The sequence below is a fragment of the Siphateles boraxobius genome, unplaced genomic scaffold (genome assembly GCF_051911475.1).
Source record: "Siphateles boraxobius isolate OS27281-9 unplaced genomic scaffold, OSU_SipBor_1 25, whole genome shotgun sequence".
In the NCBI taxonomy this organism is placed as follows: Eukaryota; Metazoa; Chordata; class Actinopteri; order Cypriniformes; family Leuciscidae; genus Siphateles; species Siphateles boraxobius.
The window spans coordinates 3,999,014-4,010,765 of NW_027508866.1; the positions used below are offsets into that span (position 1 = coordinate 3,999,014).

Below are 11,752 nucleotides of genomic sequence, written 5' to 3' on the forward strand. Positions count from 1 at the left end.
AATAGTCAATAACCCAGCTAATAGAAAACAGCTAAAATCCATGTGATTCGTTCATACCATAGGGTTCAACAGTAGACAGTTCATTTATCCAAAAAGCTCCTCTTCTCAAGAGCTGTTTAATCATGTTACCACCTCTAAGGTTTGGCATAAATTACATGGATAGATTCTTTAATGTTAGATTTTTTTGTCCGGAATGATAGTGACTGAATGTTTTAGTGTCTATACTCACTTAAAAACGTTGGGTTAAAAATAACCCAACGAATAACCCAACTATGGGTTGGTATAGCACCTTCTCAACTGTGGGTTATTTTAACCCAATGCATTGGGTTAAATACCAGTTGGGTTAAAATAACCCAACAGTTGAGGTAAATATTTATTTTTATAAAGGTTATTTATAAGGTATTATTTATTTTTATAGCCTTATTTTAATAAATAAAATACACTGTTTTCAAATATATATTTTTTTATTGGACAATAAATATGTTTTAACATGTTTCAAGTATTAAATTATGAATGTAATAAATATAGTCATCCGGATGTAAAATCTTTATAAATATACACGTGTAATAAATAGAACAAACAATTATGATATGCAAATATTAAAATATACACATTCAATTTAAAACATGCATGCACTTACAGTACATAAATTAAAAACATACACAGATGTGCCTACACACACACAAAAAAATCTATCTGTACATACAGTACACAAATTTAATACAATAAAAAATAGACATGCTTAAAAAAAAACTATACTGTACACATTGTTATAAACACCTTAATATGGTGTTTGGCTACTGGACCTACTGATGATCAGTATTGAAAACAAAGCTTTTAAGGAGGTGGCAATGTATTGAAGGAACACCTCCAGGAATATTATAGACAGCATGCTGTAAAAACTCCCAAATGGGAGCAGAAGGCTTTGGGTAGTTAATGTCATAGATGAAGAATATTTTGAAGCATACATCCACTGCTTGCAGTATGGTCTCCTTTTCGATTGCCTCCCCGTTGAAAACGATGAAAACTTGGGAGGAGTTCTCTTTGTCCCCAAGCACCAAGATGTGTGGATCCTGGCTTGTCTCACTAGTTAGGTAATGCACCATATTAGTTCCAACCTTAAAAGATAAATATACTTTAGTTGGCATATATAGTGAGGAACATTCCATGGACACAATATATTTATTTACATGCCCATAATAAACAGCATGCTTGTGTTTCTGCACATCTTTCTGATTGATTCCAGCATTAGAAATGAGTGGATGATTTATTTATTTTTAATGGCATTTTGGATCATCAGAGGATTATGTTTGTTCATAACATTTAACTGCAGATTGTTTTGCAAATGAGGCAAAACATACTGATAATTTGTTTTGTGAATACATTTCATTTAATCATTAAGCAGACGCTTTTATCCAAAGCATTACATTTTTGTGCAAAATTTTATATCAACAATATAAATAAACCTCAAATAATCCTATTCCTACTCCCGTCCTCAGGCCATTAACACAGTAAACACACTAATGAAGTAAACAACGTCCACAGGAGTGGATTTTTTTTTTTACTGTAAAAAAAGAAAGAAAAAATAATAAGCAACATTATGCATTTTAACAGCGGCGATGTTGTGTATTGTCTAGGCCACCACGAGACAAATCGGGATCGCAAATTGAACATGTGGCTCGACTTGAATTGCGTTCTTTTAACTGAAAGTACTGCCAAACAACACTTTTTCTTCTCACGAGTTCCATTTTCACTTTCTCACAGCCCACTGCATTCGAACGGTCACAAGTGTAAATAAGGTTTGGCCCCTTTAAGAGCTGCACGCTCCCTGTTGAAATGTCTGCAGTCTGTATTAGGGGTCGACCGATTATCGGCGCCGATATTAAGCATTGTTATGGTTGTCGGTATAGGCCATTTTAAAAAAAAATGCCGAAAAAAATATTGTATTTTGAAATGCGCTTTATTTGTCGGAACTCACCACTCTGTCAACTCTCACACCTCTGTCAGAACTCACCACTCTGTAGACTAAAATCCCCGCACATCTGATTTGTTGGGAGTCAAGAGTGTGGCCAATCAGCGCTGAAAGCTGAAGGCACTGAAAGTATTGCACACTTCTACACTGAAAGCACTCACTTACTGGAGCTGCTTCACTGATCACGCATCAGTTGTCTCTCAAAGTTAAGGCAGCAGCAGACTTTGCTGAAGTAGCAATAAATTACTTGTAGCAACAGTGTTTACTACACTGAAATGGCAAAATACCTCAATATAATAGGGCCCTGTGATTTCCGCGATGGAGAAAATAGACGGAATCCAGTCATAAAAACGGAATTTACTTTATAAAACGGAATATCACGGAATTTGTCAACTTTTTGATGAATTAATATAAAGCAGGTCAGTACAAATAAAATCGAATTTCAAACAGCAAAAAGACTATTTAAATAAGAATCCTGCCTGTCTCTAAATGAATGGCGCAGACGCGTGATTTCATTTACCACACACTCACTGGAGCACGCGTGACGCTTTCGCTGTTTTCAGCCTCAGCCACATCAATAAATGAGGACTAGGGCTGTCACTTTTGAGAAAAATCAAATTAGAACGGTTATCAAATATCAAGCAATGTATTTCAAATATATTCAAATTTCTATGAGCCCCGCCCCCACAAAAAAACAAACAAACACCGTAACGGAGATTCAATCACAAATTTATTAACAGTCTGACAGTCATAAACAGGACTCAGGCCTGTCTGAAAAAAAGCCTGTTTGACTTAATGTTTTAAACAGCAGGTTATCAATTTAATCTATATGAAGTGTCACTAAGCTACATGGGAAAAAACTGCATCGGAACAGCACGGCACAAACAATAACGTGACGGCTTAAACAGGAGCAGGAGTAAGGCCTTTAGCCTAGCCTAATTCATTTCTTAATATTGTTTGCTAGAAACACCAATTTATCAACTTGATCTGGATCAAGTGCGGCTCTCTTTTTGTTCCCCGAGGTGGAGAACACGCGCTCGGAGCGCGCACACGTGCCTGGCACACACAGATTTGCGCGTCAATGTTGAGAGAAGTGGTACGGTGTAGCTGTAGAACCCAAAATATTTCCAGACTTGACTTTTTAGATGAGTTGAGGTCGTAATTCTCCGCTCAGGCTGTCGTTCTGTGCGCTATCTTCCATGTTCAAAACAGGGAGGCTATTATTCGCTTGATTTGGTCATGGGCTTACGCTACAATACATTTAGAGCGCCCGCTCCTGGATGAGATGGCAAACAATAAAATAAAAAAATAAAACGGTCTAATCATAGACTGTAAAAAATGCGCTAAACATGGCACTTTAAAAACCGGATAGTTTATTTATAGTTCGTATACGGATATTTCACGTCATGTACGAATGCATATTCGAATATCCAATAAAACGTGACAGCCCTAATGAGGACATGAACATCATCTCCAGAGCCGATTAGTGACTTTTTAGTGCTTCAACTGAGAAAGGTTATCGTCATATCATAAACACGCAGAAACTCAAAGATCTCCGTGGTCAAAGGTCAAAATAAAAGTTCGGTTTTTCATAAGGCCCTAAAAAAATTATTTTTTATAAACTGTAAATAAATTGAATAAGATTGATGATTTCAATTAATTAGAAATGCTTTTTGATTACTAAAATTTTATTTAAACATTAAAATAGAATCTTTAAGTTTTATAAAATGTTTACAGAATGCTGCTGGGTGCTTCCTGCACTTTTTAAGTTATTATTATTATTATTATTAATAACAGTTCTCAGATTCAAAGATATGTTTAAAATCATTTAAAGAAAGTATTTGTCAAAACCCTTTGTTATTCATAATTTTGACATTAATTTACATTTTTACACCAGACATAGGCTATAGCCTATATATAGGTTAAAAATATCGGTTATCGGTATTATTTGATCTGTAATAATCGGTATCGGCCCTGAAAATCACATATCGGCCGACCCCTAGTCTGTATTGTATGTGCCGTGCGCCTTGAACACCCCATGTGTGCGGGCTATTTCTGTTTGATGCTCATTTTTATCTTATTTTGTTTATTAAGTAACGCTGTGGACAGTAGAACGTGTGACAGACAGTTACACAAGCTCGATTGGGGAATAAAGTGCGAGTTGTAAGATGACGATCGCCTTCGTGAGTCTGTCTGGGCTCTGCAATAACTTTAGCTGTGAGCTATCCCTATTTTTCTTCCTGACATAACACTTTACACTACAGGCTTGTTCGACTTGAACCGGCGCTGCACAGACCGATGACATCAAAGTACCGCGAGAGCAATTCAAAAGCATAAGGAGTGTCTGCTCTCTATTCGCTCTTGCGGTACTTTGATGTCATTCACCTATCGGTCTGTGCAGCGTTGGTTCAAGTCGAACAAGCCTAACGTAAACAACGGTGGCGTGACGTCGACGTATTGTGCAAGCCTAGGGTTCGGTTGGGTGAGAAAGATCAAAGGTTCGGCAGAAACCGAACCCCGTTAAAAAGCCCAATATTCATCCGAATCCAAATCCTGGATTCGGTACATCCCTAATATATATTTAAAAATTCAATTAAAAATAAAATATAAAGCCAGTTAACAGCTGATGTGGCAGTGTTATTTTTACTTACTGGTTTAATGTCGATGAAGCTGCGCTTCATTTCAGCATAAGTTGGACGGACCATTTTCCCATCTGTGCGGTATGGCGATGATGGCAGAACAGCAGGAAGGGTTTTAAAGGCAACTTCACCACGAACATCTTGAACGACAAGTTTACAGAAAGAATGCTTACAGTTTTCAAAAAACCAGTGGATCAAATCAAGTCTCACCCTACTTTTTTCTTGTTTAAATAATTACAGTATTCCTGAGGAAATGTATTTTTTTTATTCAATAACATGCCAGAAAGAGTGTGCTTACCATAGATATTTAGATACTAAAGGTAATTTTGGAAATTCCATATAAGTGATATGAAACTAATTTGGTCAACAGATCTGAAACTACCTGTGCAAAGACTAGAAATGGTATACTTTATGTGATTTGAATAGGATGTCCTACCATTTGACAGTGTTTCCAGACTTTCTAGAAGGACATCAGCAGCCTTGGGTTCTTTTCTTGCAAAAAGTAAAATCCGTTCAGTGAAGACAGGAGCCCAAAACTCATAAAGCCGGTCTGCATTGTCAGGGAATAAAACTCCAAAGTCCTGTGATATCTAAACAAAAACATTAAATTGCACATTTTTTGCAAGATTACAAATAACAATAGAATGAAGAATTTTACTTTTCTAAATAATGTAGGATTTCTACTACAGGCCAAGACAACCCTTCAGTAAATTAAATTCCCTAAAATGCAAATAATTATACTCACCATTCCAGGAAAATCATAAAGTCTGGGATATTCTCTGTTTATTTCCTCAACAGTTTTTGTACCAGAGGATCGAATCCACGCAGCACGATGAGGTGCTGTAAGTTTCATTAACTCCTCGACTTGGCTGTGAGGGCTTCTGTTGTTCTTTAGCCACTCAATCATAGTGTGAAGTTCAGGCAAAGATGACTCAGACTCTACAGCAGATAAAACACACTAAAATTAGGGAAAACATCTGGAAAAAACTTGAGTGATAATTAACTATCTTAGTGTTTCCCAAACCTGGTTCTGGGGTACCCCTAGCATTGCAAATGTTTTCTCTCTCCGATTAAAAACCACCGATTCAAATTATCAGCTTTTTTGGCACACACCAATAAAATTAATTATTAACAACAACAAAAAACATGTCATCATTTACTAACCTAAAAAACAGTTCTGGCCATTGTTTATGATTGACAGAACCACATTGGAAGTTGTTGTAAACATATAGGCAAGTAAGTTAGGAAGCTAAAATTTAGGATGTAAATGACTGAATTTGCTTATTTGAGTAATCCATTCCATTCAAGCACTTGTAGCCATAAGAGCATTGCTTCAGTTCTGAGGATTTTATTAGAAAATCATCAAGTGTTCTAAAATAGAAGCAAACAAACTGAGAGACTATACATGTAATATAGACCTACATTTATGTAATTTTAATGCACTGGTCTTTGCAGATAATTAAAGATGGCCATCTTTAAGCATGACTCTTTGGATTTATATGAAATAGTAACACTTGCGCATGAATCAACTGTCCTCAGCATCATCAAGCAGTCCTTATTGTTGAGCCCTGTACTGGCTACTTGTCCAGTTGCAAGTAAAAATCCATCATGACACATCCTTAGTTCTAACCTGGCAGTGGAAAACTTGGTCGGGAAGAGGAATTCTGTGATGGCTGTGGATGGCTGCGCTGTCTCTGACTGTGTGGGGCTCTAAGACGTTTCCTCACATTGCGTAGTCTTTCTTCCAGGTAACCTGTTGCAGGGTGACGATAACGACCAGGTGTATACCATGACTCCTGCAGCAAAGAAATGTAAATAAATCACTCTTATGAAAAAAAAGTGGGGACTGATACTCTTTATCAGCTCTCGATTATCTTCTAATCAGAATCAGCACAACTTACATATCCATGGCCCTCGTTGTTCTTCAGGCAAGGAAACTGGGCAGTTAGTGCCAAAGCCATCTCCTTTTTGATCTCAGCTGATGGGCTTTACAAATAAACAATCATTTAAATAGGCTAGTTTATTTATTTAAATGTATTGGTCCAGTGATTTTACTTGTACTCACGTTTCCCCAAAACGTTCCATCAAGTGAGAAACCAATAACCGCACCATCTGACGTCGCTCCTTGAGGCTTAGGTGCCTGTCTCGGTCTAAGGATGTTGTTAATGTTAATCCTCCAGATTTTATGAGTATTTCTCGTATATCCTGTGAAAAGGAGAATGCATGAACTAAAACATTCCATTCAATTCATTCTTAAAAATATATATAATAATAAAATTGCCAAAAACTCAAGTTCAGGTGAAGTTCAATTAAAAGACATATTACAAAGGTTGAGTTGCTTGTTCTTGTCTGGCAGCTTTCCACTATTGTCTGAGTTGGTGTTATTGGGTTTATCCTTACAGGTGACTGATTGTGACATGACTGATTGTTAACAGGGCTATGGTCCAGAGACTGTAAAAAGAAAAATAGAGGTAAATATCAGATGGTATCAGAAATTATCCACAATGAAAATTACCTTTACCTGTATTGAAGATTCTATGGGTGCAGCTATGCAGAATTGGTCTCACTAATTTTCATGTGTATTTAAAGAAAATAAAAAAATCATAAAAATAAAACAACCCCTCCCCCCTATCATTTATAGTGCATGGAACACTTAAAAACGTCGATACCGTAGTGGAATATAGTAATGGTCATCATCACAGTCAAATGACTTGACTGCGTGTAATGGGTGAAAATCAAACAGTTCACTGACACTAAGTGCTTCCAAAACTTGGTCAGGAACAACAACATAGGCAAAGTAATGATGACTGAAACAAACTGTTGTCCATCTCTGAACTATTAGCTTCACTTTTTCATCAAGAGTGACTATTTTCTTAATACACCCAAACTGAGCATCTCCATCTGTAGTGCAGGACATGAAAACAGTCATACCTGGCCTATATACTGTGCCATTAACCTTGACCCATGAGGGGATATAAACCTCACTGGAACGGGGAAAATCTTCCAAGCTACCAGTAATATCTTGAACACCCTCGACTGACTGAAGAACGGACTTTTGACCTGAACCAATCTCGATTTCCTTCTTGAACAACCTGCCTGTCAACAGCTGAAAACACAGCATCATTTGGTGCCTGTATGCCATGGTTTTTGTGACATTTTTAAAATTACAAGTGACATGGCTTAGTCTTTTAAAAAAGCTATGTTTAGCTTCGAATCGCATGGCCCAGAAGTTGACAAGTGGGCCTATCTTTCTGAAACTAGATGGATAGTGAACCATGAAATGGTGTTTTGGTCTTAAATGCAACTGAGGGAACAACTCTAGGAATAGTGTATGATGGTCTTGAATGAGACTTCGGAGGTATATTGTGGCCTCAGCAGTCATGGATGGGGAAAATATCATTTCCATACAAGACAACAGTAGAAGCAGCAGTTCCCAGTACTTGTTGCCATGTGGTATTAAGTCACCTATTAGAAGGGGAAGAAATCGCAATAGACACCACATTTGTGCTGCAGTCTGACGCATGGCACTGCTGTGGTTCTTAAGTTCATGACTTGACAGGACTGATGGTTTATTGCACCTATCAACAAAACCATAATCAAAGCTTGTTAACCTGTAGTTTACCGTATCCAGGCTAATGTGGCCTTCAGCTACAAGTTCAGACAGCACTAGTTTCACCTCCAGAGGGCCAACACCCTCCAAAATATCATGCATGATATCAGGTGTAACATTGTCAACAACACTGAAGAATGCAAGCTCGTCTAGGATACATCTCCGTTTTAAGCCAGTTTCTGTAGGATTGTTAGTCTGTAAATCCTGACTATAATTCAGTGCATTGCGCAGCAAATTTGGATCCTCTGTTGTCTGGCTATGGAGAACTGGTTTGTGAATTTTGCACAAACGACAGACACTATTTGCTACAAAACTTTCTGAAAAACCAAGAAGAGAATTCAGGGCAAGATTGTCCCCACACACTTGTGCAACACCAACTTTTATGGTACCACTGAATTGATCAGTCTCAATTTGAATGCCATTTTGTTCTAAATCCCTCAAATCTTTAACAATGCATTCAAGAACTGCATCAATGCCATATGTCTTGACGTCATCTGACTTGTACACCGCCAACAGAAAGCATGCTGACAATGAAGACAGCAGCTCAGGTGGTAGACATCTCATTTGGAAGTAAATGAGCCCCAGTTTGTGAATTGAAGTCTTGGAACCGATGGGATTTACAATTTCACAATCATCGTTATACAGGGACAGCGGAATGCAGAGATCTTTTGAAAACAAGTGGCTGGTTTTGTACTGCTCACCATCAATGTAATCAATGAGGGCACCATCTTTATTTTGCTTCTGAGAAAGGATTTTTTCCATGGTACCTGGACTTTCTAGTATTTTTTTAAGGACAGGCTGCAAAGGAACATATTGAAAGGTGTCCTGGACTGCTACCTGTCTCACACTGCCAGTCAGTGCATCCAAACGCTGGACATATGAAATGCCTGGAAAATGCTTAGTCTCTGGCTTAATTAAAAACCCTGTTCGAGAAAAATATTTCATCTGTTTAAAATCTGAATCCAGGTCCAACAATGGTTCAGCAGCTCTCTCAAAGTGATTATTTAAGGTAGTGACATCGGGGTGATCTGAGTGACCAAGTCGATGCAAAAGAGCTATTGTCTTGGTCTGCAAGTTACCTACAATATCGGTGATCAAAGAAGATGTTTGCTTCACCATGTAATTAATTGCAGAATAGGTTTGATTTGATTGGGCTTTAAGCTTTGCAAGGAAGCATGCCACTCTGTAGGTTATATCTTCCTCTGCTAAATCATCCCAGTCCTCGGTTTCCTCATCACCCCCAAAATCATCAAGTGCTGTTGATATAGTCATGTTTTCTGATGGTGAGAGTGTTGGAATATGTTGGTTGTGCAAATATGTATCTGTTGTAGATGATACTGTTTGACAAATGTGTTCTTTTAATATGTGTCTCTTATATGACCATAAGTAATTGAATGTTCTGTTACAGCCATTTTCACTACATCTGAAGTAGGAGCTAGCACTGTTAATGCCATGAAACAATCTTAAATGTGCAAAAAGATCTTTTGTTTTCCCTGAAATTGCCTTATTGCACTTAAAACATGTCAGCAAACACGCAGTCATTGTTTAGCTACTGTAAACTTACTCCCAAAAATTCCGCATGAAATTTCTTGAATTTAACCCTGAGACCAATTCGCGGAATTAGCGCAGCAATGCTCGTGTCATCCAGCAGCATAAAGCTGTCTTCATCGACTTCTTCCTCTGTGTTAAAATGAAGCAGAAAAATAATCATTTAGTCAATGAAAAGTAAACTAGTCTTTTTTTTTTTTTTTACATTAAATCAAATGAATTTGTATAGTGCTTTTTCACAATGCATATTGATTCAATGCAGATTTGCAGAAAGTCATGGACTCAGTTTCACAGACACAGATTAAGCCAGGATTAGGCCTTAGGTAAATTAGGATATCTCATTTACAATAGAGCAGGATTTTAAGGCTGGGCAATATGACAGTATCCTCTGAATTTAGATGAAGCTATACCTACTGTATTTAGTGTTGTCTAGAACATGCACAGGGATTTAGGCAAATGTCAGAGCAAGAGGGAACCAGTTCATTACCATTAACAAACAAAAATTTATATATATATATATATATATATATATATATATATATATATATATATATATATATATATATATATATAAACATGCATCACTAAATGAAAAATAGATTAACTTACCTTGAAATGTTTCTATTAAATTGCAGAGGTTCCACTGTTCTAGTTTGTCCCTAACAAATGAATCCATTTATCTAAAACACAAGTATAAACACGTTTAGTACAAAACATTTAACAAAAATGCAAAATTGTCATATCGTATACTATAGTTAGATGCCATTCCATTAACTTACTCCTGTAATAGGCTACATTTAAGTTAATACAACATTCATTACTATATTAAAGCAGTACGTTTACCTTGAAACATCAGTTTCAAACTCATTCTGATGGTAAACTGAACTAACTTACCTAACGTTACACACACATGATGGTTAACTGACCTGACCCCACAAACATCTGTTAACGTTATAGCTATACATGTTTGAGTGGTGGGGCATTGTTACAAAAATCCGCGGAAAGAGCAGGATTGCTTTACAGCTGAGGCGCTTTCGTCTAGCTAGGTTTTTTTTATACTTTTATAACAGAGAATTCAGTGAATCAAACGTTTATCACTGAATCTCACGGCATTGTTGTGGTGTCCGTCCGAGGTGCGAGCTTAGCTAACTTTTAGAGCTGAACTATGTGCCGGTCCTAGCTGATAAATGGTCCGTGCAGCGTAACGTTAAATACTGATTAACGTTACCTACTTTAGTTTATCGGTATACATTTCACCAGGTATTTGTTATTAACGTTAGGTAGTACATTTCTAAACGGTTTCACTAATCTTTTGGGTAATGTTTTAATGACGTTATTAATGCTAGCAAGAAAACTGGGATAGCTAACAACAATTGATCTGATCCGGAGAATAAAAAAAATTACAAAAGTGAACGATAACATAAAAAAAAGAGTTCTAAGATATATTTAACTTTTCAGTAAGGTTACACATTATTTCATGTTATAAAGTTATATATACATCATTAAACATCATATTACTTACCTTTTACAATCAGGCTGTCGCTGATGTCCGTTGACTGTCTGTCACTGACTTGGTCCGTTAATATTTGAACCATCGAAGCGCGAACGTATTTAACCCAACAGTTAGGTTATAACTAAAAATAACCCAACGGCATAACCAAATAAACCAACAAATTTTAAGATAACCCAACATAATGACCCAACATGCATACACCAACGGTTGGATTAAAAAAATAACCCAACGTTTTTTAGTGTGTAGTGTTTGTGCAATGAGCACATCTACCACATCTATAATTCCCATTGACTTGTTGAGAAAGCCAGTTTGTCTGTGTGGGTTCCTGGTATATAGGAATAACCCATGTGTCTCTAATATTTCTGCTTCTGTCTCGAAGCAGTAGAATATTCTGACACAAAAGTAATTATTTTTTTCTTGTTTATGTTGTCTAGGGAGAGGATGTAATAGCTCTCCTCTATCCTTCCGAT

At 36.9% G+C, this 11,752-nt stretch overlaps 1 protein-coding gene across 1 annotated transcript; it reads right to left on the minus strand.

Annotated features, from left to right (window-relative positions):
- Positions 1 to 774: 774 nt before the first annotated feature.
- On the minus strand, positions 775 to 11,364 carry LOC143750715 (uncharacterized). The gene is made up of 10 exons (XM_077243891.1): positions 11,292 to 11,364; positions 9,786 to 9,901; positions 6,937 to 7,062; positions 6,677 to 6,816; positions 6,513 to 6,597; positions 6,242 to 6,407; positions 5,357 to 5,550; positions 5,048 to 5,201; positions 4,624 to 4,751; positions 775 to 1,118 (listed from the first exon to the last, which is right to left on the minus strand). The coding sequence occupies exons 1-10, from the start codon at positions 11,362 to 11,364 to the stop codon at positions 807 to 809; spliced, it is 1,494 nt and encodes a 497-aa protein (XP_077100006.1). The 3' UTR covers positions 775 to 806.
- Positions 11,365 to 11,752: the final 388 nt, after the last annotated feature.

Coding starts and splice junctions, on each gene's coding strand:
- LOC143750715 (XM_077243891.1), bottom strand. CDS start 11,364: ATGGTTCAAATATTAACGGACCAAGTCAGTGACAGACAGTCAACGGAC. Junction 7,063..9,785: donor TTCATGCGGAATTTTTGGGA/GTAAGTTTACAG, acceptor TTCTTTTTACAG/TCTCTGGACCATAGCCCTGT. Junction 5,551..6,241: donor ACCAAGTTTTCCACTGCCAG/GTTAGAACTAAG, acceptor TATCTGCTGTAG/AGTCTGAGTCATCTTTGCCT.